This window comes from Rhinichthys klamathensis, unplaced genomic scaffold (assembly GCF_029890125.1).
Source record: "Rhinichthys klamathensis goyatoka isolate OS25496 unplaced genomic scaffold, OSU_Roscu_1.1 h1tg000115l_1, whole genome shotgun sequence".
Lineage (NCBI taxonomy): Eukaryota > Metazoa > Chordata > Actinopteri > Cypriniformes > Leuciscidae > Rhinichthys > Rhinichthys klamathensis.
In genome coordinates this window covers 1,383,904-1,406,270 of record NW_026606652.1, presented here as the reverse complement: position 1 = coordinate 1,406,270, position 22,367 = coordinate 1,383,904, and the positions used below count along the sequence as shown (strand labels likewise).

At 40.0% G+C, this 22,367-nt stretch overlaps 1 protein-coding gene across 1 annotated transcript in view; it reads right to left on the bottom strand.

Annotated features, from left to right (window-relative positions):
* Positions 1–22,367, bottom strand: part of syne2b (spectrin repeat containing, nuclear envelope 2b) — a 132,008-nt gene that overhangs the window by 91,900 nt on the left and 17,741 nt on the right. The window contains 41 exon segments of the mRNA XM_056254911.1: positions 16–345; positions 575–854; positions 1,704–1,811; positions 1,901–2,106; positions 2,343–2,455; positions 2,571–2,778; positions 2,853–3,056; positions 3,155–3,256; positions 3,364–3,531; positions 3,617–3,775; positions 4,251–4,401; positions 4,892–5,038; positions 5,235–5,830; positions 6,600–6,750; positions 7,042–7,187; positions 7,335–7,458; positions 7,564–7,646; positions 7,758–7,848; positions 7,940–8,133; positions 8,987–9,139; positions 9,338–9,472; positions 9,634–12,282; positions 12,519–12,677; positions 12,785–12,961; positions 13,160–13,261; positions 13,443–13,580; positions 15,267–15,431; positions 15,614–15,813; positions 15,972–16,068; positions 16,187–16,355; positions 16,494–16,606; positions 16,702–16,866; positions 17,107–17,244; positions 17,727–17,840; positions 18,751–18,834; positions 19,396–19,496; positions 19,632–19,831; positions 19,916–20,112; positions 20,235–20,327; positions 20,685–20,762; positions 21,400–21,495. Coding sequence (XP_056110886.1) covers positions 16–345; positions 575–854; positions 1,704–1,811; positions 1,901–2,106; positions 2,343–2,455; positions 2,571–2,778; positions 2,853–3,056; positions 3,155–3,256; positions 3,364–3,531; positions 3,617–3,775; positions 4,251–4,401; positions 4,892–5,038; positions 5,235–5,830; positions 6,600–6,750; positions 7,042–7,187; positions 7,335–7,458; positions 7,564–7,646; positions 7,758–7,848; positions 7,940–8,133; positions 8,987–9,139; positions 9,338–9,472; positions 9,634–12,282; positions 12,519–12,677; positions 12,785–12,961; positions 13,160–13,261; positions 13,443–13,580; positions 15,267–15,431; positions 15,614–15,813; positions 15,972–16,068; positions 16,187–16,355; positions 16,494–16,606; positions 16,702–16,866; positions 17,107–17,244; positions 17,727–17,840; positions 18,751–18,834; positions 19,396–19,496; positions 19,632–19,831; positions 19,916–20,112; positions 20,235–20,327; positions 20,685–20,762; positions 21,400–21,495 — 9,084 coding nt within the window.

Here is a 22,367-nt window from a genome sequence, read left to right as displayed (position 1 = left end):
TTCCTCTGCCCTTACCTGTATTTTAATTCGTTTTTCCTGTGGCTGAAGTTCCTTCCCCAGATAGTGCAGCATTTGCAGTTGTTCTCTCACCCAGGATTGCGTGCTCTCTTCCTGGGCCTGTAGATCTTTTAGTTCCTGGGAGAGTGTGTCTTGGAGTTCTGCCTGATGTTTTAATTGTTGAGCCATCTCCAGAACTCTTTTCCACTCATCCTCAATGTTTCTGAGGGTGTGAATGAGCTCCTGTCTTCTGGTGTCCTCCAAAATCTCATGAGCACATAAAGCATCACCCTCTTCTTTCAGAGCCACCAGTTTAGAATCACCTTTAGCTCTTAGATTCAGAACAGCCTTAAAACATAGAAACATCCTAAATACATTGAGGATACTCTTCAAAAATGGATGTTCTGTGGTTAATAGAAAAATTAAAGTCTTAAAGGTTTAGAACAAGTAAATTATTGTAGAACTTAAATTTCTTGTGAATTATCCCTTTAAGTGTTTAAGAATGTATGAATATATGTATGTTTTCCCCAGCAAAACACAGCTAAAAAATCCAAACTGTGCTGGTTAGGAGACCCACCTGAGCATTCATGTGTTTCTTTTGGATTGGCGTGTCTGTGCCCATGCACTCAAGTCCTTGCTTTAAATCTCTGATCCAGGCTCTAATCTGCTCTGCATTGTTTTGGAATGTTTCAGTTTGATCATCGAGGGTCTTGTGGACTTGGGCCTGATTTTCCAAAAGAATCCCCAGGCTGTGGTATTGGTCTATCAGGGTCTCGCTGTCTCTAAGGAAAGGGTCTCCCCTCAGGCCACGCATCCTTACAGTGGATAACAGGTCATTGAATGCCTCCATACGACCACTGTAGATTAAGGATGAAGGTAAGAGTTGTGCAGGTTTTATGGGTGCACATGATCAGTATTTGTTCCCCAAAACTTAGCACAGGTCATTCATTTTCTTTGTGGAAAGGCAGCATATGTAATTCAACAGCAATTTTTGCAGCAATTGTTGTGCACATCAAAGCTTTCTTGCTCAGTGAAAACCGGGAAACTGCAGGGGCTTCGAAGTTAATAAAAAAATTGTAAAATTTAAAATAAATAATTAATTTAAATAAAGTTGAAATCGCGATATGGCTTAGTGCAATGATCACATTGTAAAAGGCTGCGATTTAAGTCTGACGAAGTGTGTTCATTTACATGCGAGCAGCTCATGATCCAGTGTTTCAGCATCTTGGAGCAGCTCGCAAACGCTGCTCCAAACGAACTCCATCTCGTGCTGTGAGTTTGGGTCACATGCAATTGGATATGCAACGTGTTCCACGGTCATTTTATTTTCCTATTCATACAAATTCAACATTTTCCTAGACAGTATTTTTAAGAATTTTAAAGCATAAACCTGTTGTCAACTAAAAACAAAGAACTAAAGTCTGCAGTTTTCCACCAAATTGAAAGCTTCAGAGTTTAAAATTTGACAAATATTAGTAATAGTAGTAATAATAATAATTATTATTATTATTATTATTTATATTATTATTATTTATATTTATAAAATTATAATTTGTTTACCTGCATGTCATAGAACCAAGAAAATGCAAATGTGTTGTCACATCTTTTAATTATAGTTAATTTTGTTAAAAAAAAAAGAACAAGAAAAAGATAAAAAAAAATGTTTTAAACAAAAATACAAAATGAACATTTTGAAAAGTGAATACCTTTCTTTAAGAAACTCCTCTTGGATTTGTCGAACTTTTTCTCTCTGTTCTGGCACTTTCTCCCTGTGCTGAAGCCAGTCCTTCAAATGGTTATGTTCCTCTTGCAAACTAAATACATAAAGACATGATTGGATGAATGAATGGATAACAAAAAACAGTAACAACAAATAGCTATGATGTGAGCTCAGTCCATGTACCTGTTGAGGTTGTGGAGGATGTCATCTAGCTGTTTATGGCGTCCCTGGCAGTGAGCCCTGAGTGTGGCCAGTTCTCCTTCCTGTTCCTGGTGCCATGAGGAGAGCAAAGCTTGAGCCTCAGAAGGAACCTTTGCCTGTTCGCCTCTCTCAAATCTCTCCTTCAGCTGGGCCAGACGCTGTTCTCCTTCTTTAGAGGCCAGGAAACTCTGAAGAAAACAAATTGTTCAGTATTGTTAAACAGACACTACTAAATTTCAATCCCTCCTCTTATTTTATAATTATGCTTTTGACTAAGGCTGCAAACACCTGGTGATTCTTTGCATTGGATTGCTGTCCAATGTCCAATTAGTGTATTGTACAGTAAGGTTTAAAAGTATTTTGAAAAATGTCATAGCCACAATGGAAACCATAATCATAGGGTTGTGACTTCACTGTTACTCACTGTCAATCTCTGCATGGACATTTCGACATCCTGCTTCCTCTCAGGGTTCTCAAAACACTCATTCACAGAGAGCTGCTCATCCTGCAACCATTCCTCAAATGACTGGAACTCTTCTGCAGAGAGCCAATGGGACAAATAGACAAAACAAAAAAAATCACTTAAAATTTCTCAATTAGTTTCCAAGTAATAATGGCACAATGCACTTGGCAAAGAATGAGGTTTCCAAACCTTTAATAGTCTGAAGGAAGCTTTTCTCCCCCTGTTCCTTCTTTTGATGAATCAGATCTCGTGTTTCCGCAATGCTGTCTTTGAGATGCTTGGTGTCATTGGTCAGCTCCTCCAAAGCCTGCGGTCCAGTAATGCTGGACATGAGATTGATTTCCTTCAGCAAAGATTCAGCCTGCTCCTCCTGGTCCAAAAGCTGCTCACACAAGTCCTACAAAAGAAAATTAATTAAATTATACACCAAAAGAGAGTGTTTATACATGTCCGTCTGTCTGTTAATCATACCTGTAAATGCGCATCCAGCTGTGTGCGATCCTCTGAGCTAATCGAATCTACTGAGGAGCGTATATTCTTCACAGATGATTGATAAGTGTCAATCTTTTCAGCCAAATGAGCTTTAACTGTGAGGAGCTCCTGGAACACGTCAGTGCAGTCGGAGAAGAGCTCTTTCACCTGCTCCATTTTCTTCCTCAGGTTTGTTTCCATTACCTAAGGGAGACAGTGTGTGTACACTTAAAGTTAGGAATAATTAGGAATTAGGTAAGTGCCATCATTAAATAAACAGAAAAAGTAATCTGCACATTCACCTGTAACTCAAGTGGAGATTCTTTGCTCTGCAGCAGTTCCTGGATCTCTAGCAACTTCCTGTGGAAGTGTTCAAGGTTGTCCTCCTGATACTGAATCTCATTCTAATAAAAACATAAAGAACCTGTTAAATCAAAACGATAGTCTTGTGCCTTTTAGTCCATTTATGTGAACATTTTGAATGCCTATGAAGCATTTTGTGAAGACACACCTTCAAGCTGAGAACCTCCGTCTCACTGCTGAAAGGGTGAGACTCTGAGAAGACGATAAGTTTAGTTGAAGTCCAGCTGTCCACGTCTCCACCCAGAACCAGCTGTTTCTCCCACAACTCCAGACCCAAACGCAGGTTATCCATGTAACAGTCCGTCTTCTCTGACACCTGCCAGAGAGACACGCAGATTAACCAAGAAACTAAAACGACTGAAAGTGTGATGCATGTGAACAGATGTTTTTCATATACTCACATCCAGCCATGAGTCCACCAAAGCATCTGCCTCCATCTCAAAGGGAGTTTCTGAGCAATCAGGAATTTTCTTCAGCTGAGACTGCAACTGTCTGCACACAGATCTGAACTCCTCCATCTTGGGTCCGAGGCCATTAAGATCCTCCTTTATGCCAACGACCTGTGATAATAACGCATAGTGTAAATATAATAAAGGACTACGCTTAAAAGAAACAGTATGAGATTAAATAGAAAAAGTCACCATGGTGACCTGATGGTTAAGGATCTAAAGCTACTCATTCTAGGTAGGCATGATCTATAACCTGTAAGAATTTCTTTGATCCTACCCATGAACAATAACCCTGCAGTTATTGAATTTTCAGTGTAAAGATTCGTCAGAGCAACGATGAGAGTAGTTTCTTTTGGACTAATAAAAGTGTAGATTATGTACATGTAGATGATGGAAACTTAAGACAACAAACAATTCTGAATTTTAAAAGATCTTGTGTTATGAGTAATGAAATGACATTACTATGAGTGACACCTGCTGGTACAAATCGCTTTTATGTGAAAGAAAACTGATGGTAAATTACAATAGGCAATTATAACATTAGCATGTATTGTGAAGAGTTGGGATTAGTCTGAGGTTGACATACTTTTGCTAGGAGGCGTTGCAGGTTTTCTTTGCCCATGTATGATGCCTGCTCATTGATCGTTTGCTCCGCCCTCTGGAGAGTGTTGCTTAGGTAACTGCGACAGTTCTGAAACTTCTTCAGCAGCTCCAGAAGAACAGCGCACTGCTCTTGTCTGTCAAATACACAAACACACACATATATTGGGTTTTCATGTTTTATGGGGACATTACAGAGACATAATGATTTTTATACTGTACAAACTGTATATTATATCCCCTTACACAAACTCTACCCTTAAACCTACCCATCACAGAAAACTGTCTGCATTATTACATTTTCAAAAAACATCCCTTAGTATGGATTTATAAGCTTTTTTTCTTCATGGGAACAAAAAAAACATCTCCACAAAGACAAGATTAAACCTCTCGGTTTATATGGAATTATTTTATAATCTCTTTATGAACGATTTGAAGTGTGAAAGTTTTGGTGGAATGGATTTTCAGTGGAAGGACAGAAATATCTCAGGTTTAAAAATATCTTCTAAAAATCTCTCTTAATTCGTTTGGAAGTACATGAAGGTGAGTGAATAACTAACCCTATAAGGGCAGAAAAATGGGCAAAATTCATTAATTTAGTTTTCTTATCTCTTGTCTAGAACCCACCTGTCAGATACAGCTTTCTCAGTCTCTTCCCAAAGGAAGTCCAGCTCTTCGTTTGCTGGATCAGGGTGCTCATTCTGCTTCTTGATGCTTTGGTATTCAGGGCGAAGAGAGTTCAAATGTGATTCCAGATCGGACAGCGCTCGAATCCTAAACACAGATGCACACAGTGTAATTGGACATTCTGCTAAAAAAAGGGGCTATCGATCAATTAAATTGCTTAAATAATTAAATTATAAACCACATGCTGATTAATTAATCAAATTAAGATCAATTAACACCAAATCAATATTTACTAAGCCCAAATAAAGACAATTCCAAGACACACTTGAAAAAATGTCAATACCGGTGCTGCACAGCTGGCATGGTGGGATCCTTTAGACCTTGTTTTTCTGCTGCCCCCTGCACCTTTCTCAGCTCAGCCTGCATAGTCTTCCTTCTCAGGCCGAGTCCCTGGTTCTGCTGTTCCTTCTGGAGCTCATTCTGTCGAATCATCAGACGATCATCTGCCTCTTCCACCCTGTGAACCAGGACGCCCACCATATCCAGACAGGAAACAGGGCTCCCGTCCTGGGTCACCTCGAGCTGTGCTCCGCCCAAAAGCTGGTCCAGCTGTGGAGCCTTATCCTTAAGGCTGCTGACTCCCTTCCTGATTAGTGCCAGCTTAGACCTGCTGTCCTGCAGTACCACATGATCATTGCTAGGGGCGCTCTGCACAGAAGAGACATCGAGCTCCACGGTCCGCAGGGACATGAGAAAGCGGTCGAGGGCACGGGCAGCAGCGTCGCTCTTGCGCACTTGTTGCCTGAGTCGGTCCAGGCTGGATCTGTGGCTCAGAACCACCTGAGTCAGAGGTGATCGGTCTCGCAGGTCCAGATGACTGGGTTCAGAGTCGAATCGAGACAGACGATCCATCTCTGTCTGGATACTTTCATCTAGGTCCTGAAAATGAGGACGAGGTAGATATTTAGATAAAAAGATGGGATGACTTGCAGTGACATTACTACGGAATCTATTACGTCAAACTTCCTTGTCTCTCAGATTATATTATATTTAAATAGTAATTGCACAAAGCACTGATAGATGATTCAAATTAATAGTAAATATCAATCATATATACAAATATATGATTAATAGTAAATATCAATCATATATACAAATATACAGTAAGATGAGAAAAGATATCCAAATGATGCAGTCGAATTGAACTATGTAATTGAATAGACAGAGCCTGTTATGTACAGATCATCAGAATGCATGATTGAATGCATTAATATTTTTGTCCCCCATTTTTAAAAAATAATTTATTATACTAAATTAATGTGTTAAATTTATAGCCCTTTACAGCTTGAATCTTTCATTTTATTTACTCAGAATTAGAATATCTAAAAGTAGAAAAAGTAAATATTATTACATAATATATTTTATGATGTGTTGCATGAGAGTGATAGCTACTAAAAATAGGAACATTTACCAAATAAAATGCCATCTGTGTACTTGTACATTCCTCATTTCATTTACTCAGTGGATATAAATATGAAACATTCTAAGTAAATATTATTATGAATAAATGCTATATATAAATTAGAGTGACAGATAATAAAAACTACATTAACCAAATAAAATGGTATTTGTGTCTTCATAATGAAGCTTAACCACAAATAGAACCATAAATAAGAATCATAAATTAATAAATATAAATGTCTCTCACCTTCACATCTTTCAGAATGACAGGGTTAGCTAGTGTATATCCTTTAATGTCTTTGGGCTCTTTAATGAACTTTTCCAGCCTTTCAGAAAACTCCGAGATTTTCAGCGTAATGGAGTCCATGAGCTCAAGTGCTGCTCCCAGAGAATTCACCCTGACAGAGAGCATTGACTTATTTTAACAAACAACACAATGCACACACAGACAGTCTGGCTACAGGATATTTTCTCTGGAACTCTTTGATTTGAGTGGATCATATGATCATTTGGGTGAAAGAACAAAATAGAAGCTGTAATATGCTGTAGTGTTATGTGAATATTTATTTCAGCTCACTAGTTTAAAACACACATTAAAGCTTATACTGCTTTGAAAGATGAAAGTAATGCAATGTCTGAACACACGAACTTTCATATGACAGGGATGTTTTCTTGATGCACACACATACCTGCCCTGTAACTGTGACCTCTGCTCTCTCCACCTGACAGTGAGCTCCATTCGGTCCTGCTCAACAGATCGTTCGTTGAATTGAACACATTGCATACACAGTGTTTCATACTCCTTCCACAAAGTCTCTGTCTCGTCCCACAGAGACTAAAACAAAAAAGAGAGGGGGTAAATTTAGTAATTTCCCTGCCAGTTATAAAAGTTGCTACGGCCTGATTTTTAAAGCAATTGTCCTTTGAAAATGCAGTATATTAAATCACCAGCTTTAAACCTACACAAAACACAGTGCATTACCTTTAATTCTCTTAGTCTTTTCTGCAGGTCTGTAGGAGTGACTGATTCTGAGGGACGATCTCCCAGCATGCATTGCTCATTTCTGTTTAGCTGAGCTTGTAATGCAAATCTGGAGCTGCGGTACCTGAGCAATCCAAGATGTAAAGCAGATGTAAACCATAAGAATCTGACACAATACCGCACACAAACATATACAGAAACATAAACAATATTCTCTTTTTATCCATACCTGTCCTCTTCTGTACTCGTTTGTTTCACTATCTCCCTCTTCTCCACAGTTCTCGGTCGCTGGGGGCTAACCGGTGAAGCAGCCTAAACCAATATCCCCCAGACACAAAATCCACCAAAGATATATTTATTAGGGACTAACTTTATTATATAAAAAGAAAACCTATGTCCTAAAAAATATTAATATAGCTGTACCTCTGAAATAACTTCTTTGGGCTTCTCAGCTGGTGGTGAGACTGTAGGTGCTTTCTGAGGGGATGGCTCAGGGGTTTGCTCTGTTTGTGAACTATTAGGCATTAAAAAAATGTATTAATGCCAAAATGTTTTTATCAGACAAAAATAACACATATGAGAGAGGCTCTTTCTCCTTCTTTTACCCAGTGTCCGGAGGAGGTGTATCTCTGTCTCCACTAAACTGCCGCTGGATGGCAGCAAGCCGTCTCTCACATTCTCTGAGTTGGGCTTGTGCGAGCCTGTGTGCGTCCTCAGGGCTCAGAGTATCACACAACTCCTTCAGAGCTTCAAGCTGCTGCCCTGCCTCTGCCAGACTGCCCTCTGCTGAAAAACAGGCCTGCAGAAAGCGAGAAAAAACTGTTTCACTAAACCTGTATCACAAAATTATTATTTTGTCATTTAATATTTTTATTTAAAGTGCCCCTATTATGCTTTTTCGAATATTACCTTTCATTCAGTGTGTTATATAGCTGTCTGTGAATGTAAACGATCTGCAAAGTTGTGAAACCGAAAGTGCACGATAAATAAAGCTATTGTCTCTCAAAAGAAAGAATCGACTATGAACTCTGAATTTTAGGAAGCCTCCGGAGCTGAAGTTAAATTATGGTAATAAACATTTCGTTTCCGACACACGCTGTAAGCGGTAGACCAATCACAACAGACTGGGTTATCTGGCCAATCATAGCAGAGTAGCTCGCAGAAAGGAGGTATTTAGAGAGACTGAATCATCGAAAGAGTCGTTTGAGATTAATTGAAAAATGTAGTGATATAGTGTAATATATATTATGAGAAAATTTAAAGGTTTTTTGACCTTTGGTGCATGTAAACCGGTTGTAGGAGACCTTTAAAACAAAATTATTATAGGATTAGGAACCTTTACAAAATAGCATAATAGGGGCACTTTAATGCTGCTACTTTATTGTAAGCTCCTTTATTGTTTTAATTTGGCAGTATTTTTTTGTTGCCTTGGAACATGCAAACACTGGTAATAAAAATTGGTCATGCCAAATGAGTGAGTAGCAATGTGGTTAAGAGGAAAGACAAGAACAAGAAATTTAGGGATTAATGGAACCCAAATCAAAAGTTTAATTTAAAAAAATAAAAGGAAACAAAATGTAAAGAAAGAGAGAAATTTCCCATTTGATCATATGATGTTCATGCTCTGTGGTCAGGGTGGTAAGTAACTTTACCTCTCCCTTTGATTCCGATATTGATTCAGGCCTAAGGCTGAGTTTTTCCCTCTTAAAGTGCATCTCACATATCTCAACCATACGGTTAAAATGCAGGCGGGTTAGCTCAAATCTGAGTTGCCTCAAAAATTCTGATATTTGCACTCGAACAGCCTACAAATATTAATAAAAAAACACACAAAAGAACACACAATCTCTTAATGTTTGAGTTAATGTTAACTTCACACACAGTTCAATATACTGTCGAGCATTTCAGTTAAACAGTATCTAAAATAAAAATGGTTAATAACATTGCAATACAGTCACACTGCAGATATAGACACACAAGCACCAATATTACTACGCATATACCTTCCACTGTGTTCTGACAGATTGTGTGAAAAACTCCATGTCTCTAAGTTCAGATGGGGTGCAGAAAGCTTCCATTCCTTCCGTAGCCCTCAAGAACTCTTCAAGGAGTTCAGGGTCCAGAGTCCGAAGCGTCTCCTGAAAACAAAAAACAACACAGACACTTGAGAAACTGAGACTTGTTATTCTCTTATAAAAGACCCAAGCACAACAGTACATTTTCATGAAATTTGGCTTTTTGGCTCTTGAAAACACTAGAGGAAAACAAGCAAACCAAGTCATGTCTAAAATGGACAAACCTCCTTAACTGATGCCTGTTCCTCTGTTATTCGCTTATCCTTGAATACATTGATAGCTTCGAGAATGTGCTCTTGAAGACAGTGCTTGGCTTCCTCAAATCTATTCCTAACCAGGGCCTGTGCCTTTATATAAGCCTCAGTATAGGCTTTAGGGGGAGCCTGGGCAAGTGCTGGCTGCTTAACCCGAGGAGCTGACTGCTGTTGGGGCGGTTCCTGTACTGGTAACTGAGGTTTTGTCAGATCTTGGGACTGAAGCTCTGTCTGAGCAGCTTGACTTTGGACGAGAGTTTCAGATGGGGCCTCTATCCTGGATGAACCCCACTTCTGCTGACTTTGCTGAGGCTGCTGTGGACTCTGAGATCTTATGGGAGCTTGAGCTGGTGGCTGATTCCATGGAGCTACTGGCTGGAGAACACTATGGGACATAGTCTGGGAAGAGACTTGAAACTGATGTTCTGGCCGGACTGGACCCCACTGACGTTGAGGGCTTTGTGCCCTTGGAAGGGCTTGATATTGGTGCTGAGGATATGGTCCATGCCCTTGAGATTCAGCCTTTGGGTATACTGGACTGACTCTCTCTGGACTGACAGGTCTCCATTGCTGAGAGGGAACCATATGCTGTGCTGGACCTTGGGGTCTTATCTGTGATTGACCCCAAGGTGATTCTGGTCTAGCAGGGGGCCACTGCTGAGGCTGTGGTTGCGGCTGAGTTTTAGGGTAAACTGCCATTTGAGATTGAGTTTGGACTTTCTGACCTGGAAATTCAACAGTGGGGTAAGTCTGGGCCACCATGCCTGGTCTTATTGTTGACCACTGCTTAGGTTGAGATGGAGGGACACTTTGAGGCTGGGGATGAGTTTGGAAATGGGCCAGAGGCTGCATTTGGGCAGCAACAGAAATTGGTCCATGGACTTTGGGGTAAGTTTGGGAGACATCTCCTGGTTGATACCACTGGGGTTGCCCGTGTGGTTGAATCATAAGTGGTGCACTTCCCTGTGCTTTGACCTGAGTTTGGGTTTGAGATTGAACAGGCATCTGGGGTTGAGGCATAGAGATGATTCTGGGTTGTATGGGGGATGCACCTTTGGGCTGAGGGGAAATCGCAGTCGGATTGTGCAGTGTGGGTTGCTGGGTCTGCACTACACCATGTGGTGACTGTTGTCTCTGCATAATAACTTGTGGTTGAATGGGATATGTTGGGTACTGCTGCCCTGGTCTGGAAATGCCTTGGGGCATTGCTTGGGTCACTGGAAATCTTTGTGATTGTGGCAGTGCAGGATGAGATTGTGGAATAGTCTGTTGTGGCTGCCATTGTGGTTGCATGGGAGTCATGGATTGAGGTTGTGCCTGTTTCAGGATCATCACTTGAGGTTGCTGTGGTGTCAATATCGGTGTTTGAGGTTGCTTTTGTAGCTGAATAGGTGCAGTTGCTTGTGAGTATTGTGTAGTTGCTTGTGTTTGAGTTGATATAGAGGGTTGAGGTGGATGTTGGGTTAATACTTGTTGACTAATCGGTGGAGACACACACTGTTGTGGTTGTTTTTGAATCACTGGTTGTGCTGCAACTGCTGGCACAGTTAGAGGTAGTTTTTGTGTCACTATAAGGGGTTCCTCTTGTGCAACAGGTTGAGCTTGCTTCATGCGTTTCTCACCACTCTCAACAATTCTTTTAGATTGTGTTGTCACCGTGCCATGAACAGGTCCCTGAGCTTCAGGTGAGCTAACAGCCACTATATGTTGTGGTGGTGCTTGAGGACTTATTTGACCCTTGTCCTCTGGCTCTGACTGAGATTGTGGCACCAGTTGAGCTGGTTTTTGGGTAACATTTTCCAGTTGACTCCTCTGTTGAAGCCAAGGTCTGTTCTGCAGATTTGCCTGGGATTTTTTTGCCTTCCTCTTCTGCCTTGGAGCTTGATGTTGGCTTGTAATATCTTTCTGTGATTGTGTTTCTAATTGGCCCTGGGGCTGTGACTGGATTGCCGTTTGTGCTTGAACCTTCTGCAGTTTTGTAACTTGAGTTTTTTCTTGTTTTTGGATGTGCACGTGTGGCTGTGTTGCTAATTGTTGTTCATTATGAACTTGGGATGCTGCTTTTTGCAGGTTATGTGAGGGTTGGCTAGCAATTGGAGCTTGCATCTTCAACTGGTTTTCTGTCTGTTTTTGTGTCTCAGGCTGTGGTAAAGATGTCTGGGTTTCTACATGATGCTCTTTGATTTTTGCTTGAGCTTGGACAACTTTCTGTGCCTTCACTTCAATGGACTGAGAGTCTTTCACTTGCTCAATAGACTGAGAGTCTTTCACTTGCTCACAGGGGTGCATTTGTGGTTGTGGACTCCTGTTCTCTTCTTCATACTCTTGTACAACAATCATAGGCACAGGCTGACTACACGGCTGGCTCTTGAGAACTACAGCTTGAGAAGGTACCCCTGATGGTTTCTGAGAAGATACTGGGACTTTGGCTCTGACTGCAGGCTGGGGTTCTGTCTGGCTAGGGGCTCCTGAAGGAGAGATAGCCTGGAAGGAGAGCTTCTGGGTTTTGGACTCTTCCTCTGCCTCCTGATATTGGACAAAAATCTTGGAAGGGGGCTGGTCTCCAACAGGGCTTCTGTCTCTGCAAGCCCCCAAAGAGCTAAGCATGCCTACGGCTTCCTGTTGAGGTTTAACAAAATTTAAAAATCATAATGCATTTGCATACAATTCTAAAACATGGTTATTCATTCCTTGGCATTATATGAAATTAACAGAAAACATTATTTATGGCATAATTGATAATTACTGAAAGAGCTGTTTCAATGCTGTATATTATCTTTCAAATTAACATTGTATAGGTGCAATCGTGCTGTTAGCTTTTTAAAGTGTTCTAAATCTAAAAGCGATAGACAGACCTGTGACTTTTCAACCACAGAGCGGACCCTGTCCTGCATGGTGGATGCGATGAGATACTGCAGTGGTGAAGTCTTCTGACCAGTCATGACCATCACCTGCAGATCCTGCTCTTCCATAACCACTTGACCCTCTAACTGTAGCCCTCTCGAAATTAACAACTACACGAAAAGAGAGAATTTATTTCAATTCAGCCAAGTAAAGAGATGTAGCGAGAAGAGAGGGAGAATTAATGAATATTTTGTGGTATATACTTTTATATACTCACCCGGGCTCTAGGGTCTTGTCCTCTCTTCTGCCTGTGTGTTTCCTCCTTCAGGAGCTGATACAGCTCTCTGGCTTCCATCTCCCAGTGTAACAGTTCAGCTAGACGCCCGTCCAACCCACTCACACTCACACGCAGCTCATCGCACACCTGTTCAGCCTCACAGAGTGTCTGCAATACCTATTTATACAGGGATAGATATAGATACATAAACAAATAAAAACAGAAATTAATACAAGCATCAGAAAAGATCATAATTAGTGTTAGATTAACACATTTTAAAAACAGGATGATCTGCTAATATTCTTGGGTCATGTATAATTTGATAGTAAACTGATAGAAACTGAAGGGGCCACCCAAAGCAATGCATTTGCTTACCTCAGGAATGGCCTGCTGAAGTTTGCTCAGGGTTTCTGGAGAGCAGTCTAGAGATGGGGAGAGGGCTTCTAGATCCACATCCTTTATTTTCTTCATCATAAGCTGGGAGAAATAACAATTTGAAGCTAAATCCTACTTAGTCTAGTCTTAAATTTAGAAAACAAAAAGATAAAGCAACATAATCACAAATAGCTACTACAAAAAACGGCAGGGCATATGAAGTATTGTATGTTTTTATTTATGCGTGAGTGTGTGCATTAGAGTTTGTTCACACACTACGTACCTGTAGTCTCTTTGTATAAGTACGTAGCGATCCAGAAACCACATCCACAGGTTCTTTCAGTAACTGAGTAGCCTCCCTCATCAGAGCCTGAACTGTCTGAGGACTAGATGGGCCAGCACTGGGCTCCTCAGCCAAAGACTGAGAAAAAAAAGGAAAGGCATAGCTTTACCATCCAATCTATGTTAACCTATTTTATATTTGTAGAAGCAAACAAATTAGTAGATTCTCTGTCCAACACAATCGAACAAAACAACTCATTGTCCCAAGTCAAGATGGTTCTCACAGGGGGGGGGGGGGGGGGGTGCAAGGATACTCATAGACAGTATAAGAAGTGGACAGAGCCATCTCATTGGAACTCAGTTGAGACAGTTGAAGCCCATTTTTAGCGATTTTTTAGCACTTCCGTTCCTGACGCGCAGACTCAAACCGACTCAAACTAAGCTTGATGACGTGAGCAACCTGTCTGACAGACGTTAATCTTCTAGTAGCTGTGCGTGAAAATTGCCAACGTTAATCTTGCAGAGACGGGGAACTTGAGCAAAGAGTTCTTTGGCGTGAGTGAGCAGGAGTAAGAATTCCGTTGCTTTTATGGACTCATTATCTATGGGCTTCTCCCTTGACGGGACGTCCCCCCGATTGCCTGCAAGCTTCTCCTCCTGTCTGTACGGTAATTTCTGTACAGCGCGACAGAGAGTCGAGTGGTTATGACGCAATCGTTAGCCTATTTTTACTAAATCTGTTTCTACGGGGCCATAATGTAACATAGAAGGTAATGGAGCCCTTTATATATTGTCGTGTTTCTTTAGAAATAAATAATGGACAAATGGAGTCTTTAAACGCCTCAGATGTAAAGTTATTCGCTGTCAAAGTGACGCCAAAATGAATGGGAGTCAATGGAAATGCTAACGCAAGTGAAGTTCTGCTACAACATGGCGGCACCCGGCCGGCTTCAACTTCCGGTCGATGGATTACCCCCTTAAGGATACTGCATTAGGGGGCGCGGGAGATCAGCAGAAAAAAAAAACAGCCGTTGCAACAACATTCAAGTGCGTGCGTGAATAGTGCTGTTCACATCTCGCGTGTTTTGCTCGCTCAAGTTCGTTATATCAAATGTAGGCGCGCGGACGTATGCGCGCTCATAATGGAAGCGACGCGCTCATTTTGTGTTTTGATCGCTCAAGTTCGTTATTTCAAATGTAGGCGCGCGGTATGCGCGCTCATAATGGAAGCGACGCGCTCATTTTTTCCTATGTGAACCGAGCCTAAAGCGGCATCGAACTGAAATTACACTGAATCGTTCTTCTTCAGACCGTTGACTTGTCGCTACTGGAACAAGCCCAACACAGAAGTTGTTCGCCGTAGAAATGCACTTCTTCAGCGGACCGAAACTCAAGCTGCTTTTGTGAACTCGCCACACGCTGCTGTGCGTGTTCCGGTGAAAAGACAAACAAGAAGCTGAGCTGGTGACGTGAGGCGCTGTCAAAAGCTGTCATATATTTGCGCTTTTATAAATTGCTCATCCAAAGCATCACTGAAATATTTAAATGTTTTTGTTTATTTAAATTAAAGTTAAGTTCTGTATTATTATTCTCTCTTACTGTTATGTGAAATAATGACATTACAAAGTGAAACTATTGCAGGTGCTTTTCATTGCACTTTTTTAGGGGGGGGGGGGGGGGGGGGGGGCAGATTTCTTAAAAAAATTAAGGGGGGCAGACGAAAAAAGTTTAAGAACCACTGAGATAAGTGCACATTTTTAAATACTTTACTTTTGAATATGTTTGTACATAGACTATTCAAGTTTGAACATGATGGGTGACTCACAAACTGGGCTGTTTTGGCAAAGTCAGCCCAGAGCAGATTTATCTTGCAGAGTTCGTCTGAAATAGCGCGGCTAGTCTGCGGGTCTGTGACCTCAGTCAGGTAGTTGGCCACTTCATTCAGGTGAGCTTGCCGAGAACTCCACTCTGACATCACTGATAATGTCACCTAAAAATAAAATAAGTAAAAAAGTCGATGGATAGGCATGTGTATATTCCAATAAACAGAAAAAAACACACAAACAGCTATTAAAATACTTAAGGTTTTTCTGCCCAGTACAATTTTTTTATAGCATTAAAAACTACAATAAAAAAAAGTAAATTAAAAGTTTTCTACGAGTTTGTGTGTACCTCTGTTCCCTGCCCGTGTCGCTGACTATGCGGACCCTGCTCCAGCCATGCGCGCATTGAGGTATAGATATCACTGTAAGAGTCCCATGCTGCTAACACACGTCCCATAGTTCCTCTCATCATCCGTATACCTTCCAGAGTTGCTGTCACATCTGCTTCTAGATCAGCCACCTGGCGATTTACCTGTGTGGAGTCTCCAGCTGAAACAGACATCAGCTTATCAATAATTATTGATTAACAACAACACTTACAACACCAAAAAACGCCATTTCATTGTCATATTTATTTATACTGTAATTGCTATGCGCGCGCGCGCGCACACACACACACACACACACACACACTTTCTTTGTATTACCCAAGGCAGCCTTGCTGGTGTATTTGTTAGCGATTAGTTTAAATCTGTGGAGGGCTCCATCCAGCAAAGAGGTCAAGTCCTGTTTGTTCACAGTCTCCTAAAAACATTAATTGTGATCAAATTTTAAAGCTTCAATGATTTCAATATTTTAATGTAATCGAAAAGTAATGCCCAGCAGCAAATACACTTTTAGCATTCTGTCATTTTTCACTTACATTCCAGTCCTGCATTAGCACACGAACAGCCTCCTGGGAAATGTAGGCTCTTTTCCAAGAACGCAGTTTAATTTTGAGTTGATTCACCAGGTCTAACACTGTGTGTCTGCGCTCATGGTACTCCAGTTTAATACCATGATATTTAGCTGTTACACGGACACTGGTGAACCTGGAAAACGGACACGTACACAAAATAATTAAATACAGTTTACTGCTGTTCATGAAACGATAACAGAAATATTGTCATTAAAAGTGATGCTGTTTCATTCCCAGTAGGATTCATGTCTGATTAAGCAGTCAAACTCACCTTCTCTTCATCTCTTCCATCTTGTCTGTCGGCACCAGAGTCTCTCCAAACTCATTTGTGTTTTGAAACATATTAAACCTCTTGATGTGATGTGACATCTCCTCCAAACACACCTGCAAAAATGTGGCAGAAATATGACATCAATTACATTTTCATGAATGAACAGCTCTATAGCATAATACAATTAATATATGGAAGTCAGTCAAACCTTTAGTAGATCGAGTTTCTCACGGGCCTCCTCCGCGGCTCGAGCATGATCCATTGGCTCGCCCTCTTCGGCAGATAAAACCTCTTCAATACGCAACAACCAGCGGCCCACAACGTCCAGTGGAGATGGGAGACTCAGGTCCAGCTCGGTTTTATACTCACGCAGCTACCAAATACACATATATCAGTGCAAATCAATTAGCATACGACTTCTGTGTATTTCTATACACTAGGAAGCTAGTTCATCCATTTACATGGCACGCATTTAGACATATATATTCATTATTTTTCGATTTTTCAATTGAGTCTAATGAATCTCAGCACAAAATTGAATTATCAAATAAAACCCATCAAATATCAAGAAAGTAACACAACAGAAAGTTTTTGTGATGCTGTGAACTCTGACCTTCTCAGCGAGAGTGTCCCATGCTCGTCTGAGGGCTTTCTGCTCTACACTGAGCTGAGGTGTCCTCTTCATCGCTGTTAATAACGGCATTACGGGCCGCCTCTGCTCGTTGAAGGACACAATGAAGGTGTGGAAGACCTGAAACAAATGTAAATAAACATTAATGCAACAAATCAACAACAGAAGCAAATCATCATGTACAACAAAACCAATGCAAATCTAAAATGTGTTTATTTACCAGGATTACCAGGATATTATAACTCAGTATTTCAACACAGTCAATGACATAATACAGTAGGTATTAGAAAACATTGCAGTAAACAATATATATATATATATATATATAAATTCTGGACCAAAAACTGTTCACTGTTCAAAAAATTCACATTTTTGAAGTTTACACAGAGACATAAGGGCATCGTTTTCAAAAACTATGAAACACTATGAAACCCATTTTCAAAAGTTTGTGTTTTCAGGGCCCAAAAACGCTATACTTGTGTAAATGAACGGCCAAAACGCACCAAAAACTAACTAAAGGAGCATTTTTAATGAAAAGTTTTTAGTTAAAACCGGTGTTGTATAAACGTCCCCTCAGACATTTATTGATATTCAGGTCTTACTTGGTATCTTTCAGCATAGCTCTCTCCCTCTGTGGAGTCCCATCCCTCTATCAGCTCCTGATAGGCCTGATCCAACCAGCATGTGACCTCCTGAGCCTTCTGATTGGCTGAGGTCTGGACAGACAGAAACAAAAAAGAATTTTTTTAAACAAAAAAGCACGAGTTAAACCATTTGCACTGCACACTAAACAGTAAAGCAGTCAAAGTTTAGTATTGCAGTTCTCTACAGGAAGCAAGTTCAAACACAAACCAACTTTCTCAGCATGTCTGTGATTAAAATGCTCAATTTTTGCCAAGTACCATGAAAGCTAAAGTTAAGTGTATTAGAATCTTCAAACACAAGAGGGGCTTTATTAATTGAATTATCTCCTTAAATTTCAGGGATTTTCTCTGGTTTTAATGGATTAGCTCTGTAATTTCTGGGATTATCTTCATAATTTTGTTTATAGTCATCAGCATGTTTATACATGCAAAACACTGGTATAAACACTGGTTACGAAGCATCAGAGGGGGGTATTTTAAAAAGGGGAGAGGGGGGTTGATATTTTACCCCAGGGCCAGCTGCTCTAGCTGTATCAGGTGATTGGGGAGGGCCTGATTTGATTGGACAGGGCATTAACAGGTGAGCCTGATCAGAGAACATATCAAGTAAAACAATTAAAAGTGGGCCATAGCATTCAAACTCTTCAGTCAAAATCAGTCAGTTTCAAGCATTAGACCTACAGGAAGATATAAACTTTTACTTACACATTATTTTACATTTTAACCCAAAATCTTGATGATTTAAAAGAAGTCTATAAACATGTTACGTGTCAACCACTTACAATAACAGTAGTGTATTCGCTCACAAAACAGGTTAAACAGGGCGGACAAGTTCAAATTAACCTTTCATAGACAATTCTGAATAATCCTGACACTGATAGCAAAAACTAACACACCTTACCAAACTAAAAGAGAAAGAGCAGTTAATGAATGAATCAAGCACCTAAAAATAACAGAGAGAGCGACAAAGAGATAGAAGTACCTGTCTTAGAGATGACACAGATATAGATGGAGTAAAGTCTGATGGCAGATTGACAGGAGAGAGACGCTGAGGAGGAGTGAGATACTAAACCACCATAGAGAGGGAGAAAACAGAAAGAAAAACAAAAGGAAAAAGAGATAAAGAGATAAGAGAGCATAAAGAGTCATTTGAGCATTTAGATTTACAGTGTGAAATGTTGGAGGAATACTATCACTTGTTAATTATGATTGAATAAAAAAAAGTCTCACAAATATAGTATTACATAAATCTAATTTCGAAAAAATTACGATTACGATTTATTAAATTGTTTGAGATTCAAAATGTGATTTAAAATAAAAGCTCTATCGTGATTTCTGTTTTATTTCGATTAATCGTGCAGCTGTAGTTAATCCTACTAAAGGAACAATTCAAGGAATAGTTGAAACATGAGAATAAATAAATGATGACAGAACAATAATTTTTGGTTAAACTATTTCTTATTTCCATACTTGTGAGGACAGTGTTCACTAGTGAAAATGGTTCAAATGGGAAAAGCCATCTGTAAAAGGTCAAATTTAGGGTATAGTAATTGTAAACAGTGAAAAAGTAAACAAGAAATCTTCAAAAGTGTACATAAAAGTTTAAGTGTGTGTATGTGTGTCTAACCTGCATTTCTTCGTCAGAAACAGAAGTATCTTTAGAGTACTGTAGAAACTGAGCAACATAAGTCATTATAGACTTTTCATCAGGATCCCTAACATCAACATCTGAAATACAAATACACCATTGTTATATGATAATTTCATATAAAACAGAAGCACAAACATATTACTGTTTGTTACACACACAAAACAAAACTGCACAGCATACAGTACATTTGCACTGCCCAAACACACACTTACCGGCTGGATCTAGTAGTCTGGGGATGTGAAGTTCTCTTTCAGCAACGTGGAAGGCTTCCTCCAGGTTCTGTCTGTTCGTTCTCGTTCGGGCTCTGGTTAGGTCCACTATATTCGGCCTTAGAGCATGAAGTATCGCCAAAAACACAACGCCACTCCTCCAGCTCACCTTAAAATCCTTCACATTCAGAGTACAACCAGCCCTGAAAAGACAGAAAAAGATGAATGGTTTTATAGTACAGAATCTCACTGTTCCCAAGAATCCCTTTCAGCAGGTTGTTCCTCACCTCTGGCACTGCTCTCTGACCCACAGCATCAGGGCTTTCTTGGCGGATACACGGAAACGTGCGTGCAGGGGTGAACCACGGGGTGGCACTGGACTGCTGCGGGCACTGCTGCTGGTGGAACGAGAGTCCAAACTCGCCAGCGATTCCAGAGACGACTGACGAGAACTAAAGGACAATGTGCTGGCCAACTCTTCAATCTAAACAACGTAGAAGACCCATCAGAAAAATCATCCAACAAAACTGGCAATCATTCTCCTCAGTTTATATCTAGGGGTTGATATAACCCAACTCTTTTGTTACACTGAGACAGCAAACGTACATGAAAGTGCATGATGATGGTCCAGACCAGACCCAGAATGATGGAAGGCTTGCCATCCATGATGTCCGAGACATTGATGTTGACCAGTTTGATCTGCAGGGTAAAGATGTTGATAAAGTTACAGATGTTGATATTTCACCTTCACACAGAAGTGAACGAAAACTAGGGCAAAGAAAAATGCGATTTTTCTTCAAAGCAGCAGACCATAATCTTTTATTAGCCACATGCTAACAAGTCTCCCTCCTCTACTTAAAAACAAATAAAATACAGCTTAATTTCTTAATATGTACTTTCCCCATTCAGTCCCATGCATGCTGGGAACAGAAAATCTGCCCAAACAAACAAAAATGTAGTTTCAACAAAAATTAAGTTTTTTTGTGCAAATTTAAACTGATTGAAAGCTCATTGAAATACATTTCCAGAAGTTTTTTTTTAAGTGTGGCATCTTACCGATTTCCTCATAAGGAACGCTAGAGCTTTCTCAATGTTTGATCTGTGCTGAAATGTCCCCCTTCCTTTCTCCCGGCTCTGTAATGAAGGTTGGTTATGATTATTAGAAAATCCCTGCTCATTAAGTTTTAGTAATAGATTCTTATATCTGCCAATATTTTGCCATTTTGAAATTATCGGTTTGCACCAATAGCCTAGTAACTGGACAGTGCACATTTTCTGTTTTCAAACATTTTTGAGTAAATCTGGAGTGTAATAGGGCAAAATAAACATTAATATAGTCTCATAAATCTTATATCAAATTATATTGCATTATATTATACATACAGGTATGTGTATATTGGGCGATGGCCATCTTGCTCTCTAGATATCAGCATAGGTTATTGAAAAATCAGTTAAAGGAACAGTTCACTTAAAAATGAAAATTCTGATGAATATGAAGATGATGATGAAGATATTTTGCAGAATGTCGGTAACCAGACAGTTGATGGACCCCATTTACTCCCATAGTAGGAAAAAAAATACTATGGAAGTCAATGGGGTCCATCAACTGCAACTGTCTGGTTACCGACATTCTTCAAAATATCTTCATTTGGGTTTAGCAGAAGAAAGAAATTCATACAGGTTTGAAACAACTTGAGGGTGAGTAAATGATGACAGAATTTTCATTTGTAAGTGAACTATTCCTTTAACAACTATTGAACTAGACACTTACCATTCTCTGACCACTCATCACCTCCAGCAGATCCAATAGTCTGCTTCCATCTCTGAATTCATTGAAAAGATCCAGCACAGTAACCGGAGGACTCCTCTGAGAGAGCAGAATGAAATATCCCACATTAAACAGCAGAATGCACATGGTTTATAACTTCAGAACTAAACCATACAGGCAAATCAAATGAAAACATATCTCACCTCAGAATTAAGATATAAAATACATTTTGACTAAAAAACAAACTATTTTACACTTAATTTTTTTTTTTTTTTTGCATTATGGCTTAATTTTCATGACAGCAAATTTCCCCTTAAATCTACCCAAAACTTTTTGAATAAAATTGTATTGCTGGAATATTGTATAGTGTCCATTTGTTAGGTAACAGGAGTCAATGCTCACGGCAGATATTCAAATTATGTCTAGAGGACAAATCAGAGAAGCTTATGTGAACTCAACCTTTTACATAAAACGGAGGGGAGACAGAAATGAGCATATGAAATGATCTGAAAAGACACCTTGATGTCTCTTTTATGTGTGCACACATCCCGTTCATGCCTGTAGGACGCCAAGCCACGTCAAACTGATTGTGTCATTTGCTCACTTTATAAGTAGCTGTGGCTGTGAATATGTGTGTTCACAAGTGTGTGCGTGCGCTGACACAACTCCTGTTGCTGTCTGTCTTTCTGGGCCATGTTTGAGAAGATTATATTTACCCCCTGCACACCCCTCATTCCCTCCCCGCTATTGGAGAACCTGCAGGAATGACCTCTACGAACAACACTTTCCATGTCCGTCATTTATCTGTAGTTTAGGTGCAGTTTCCGAAGTGAAAAAGTCCTATGTGTTATTCGCAGTTAATACAAATTATTAAAAATAATGCAAGTGAAGTTCATGATGATTCAGATAAACACGACATAGAGTCTATTACTGATATAGATTTTCTAAGTCAAGATTAACTTTGATGAACT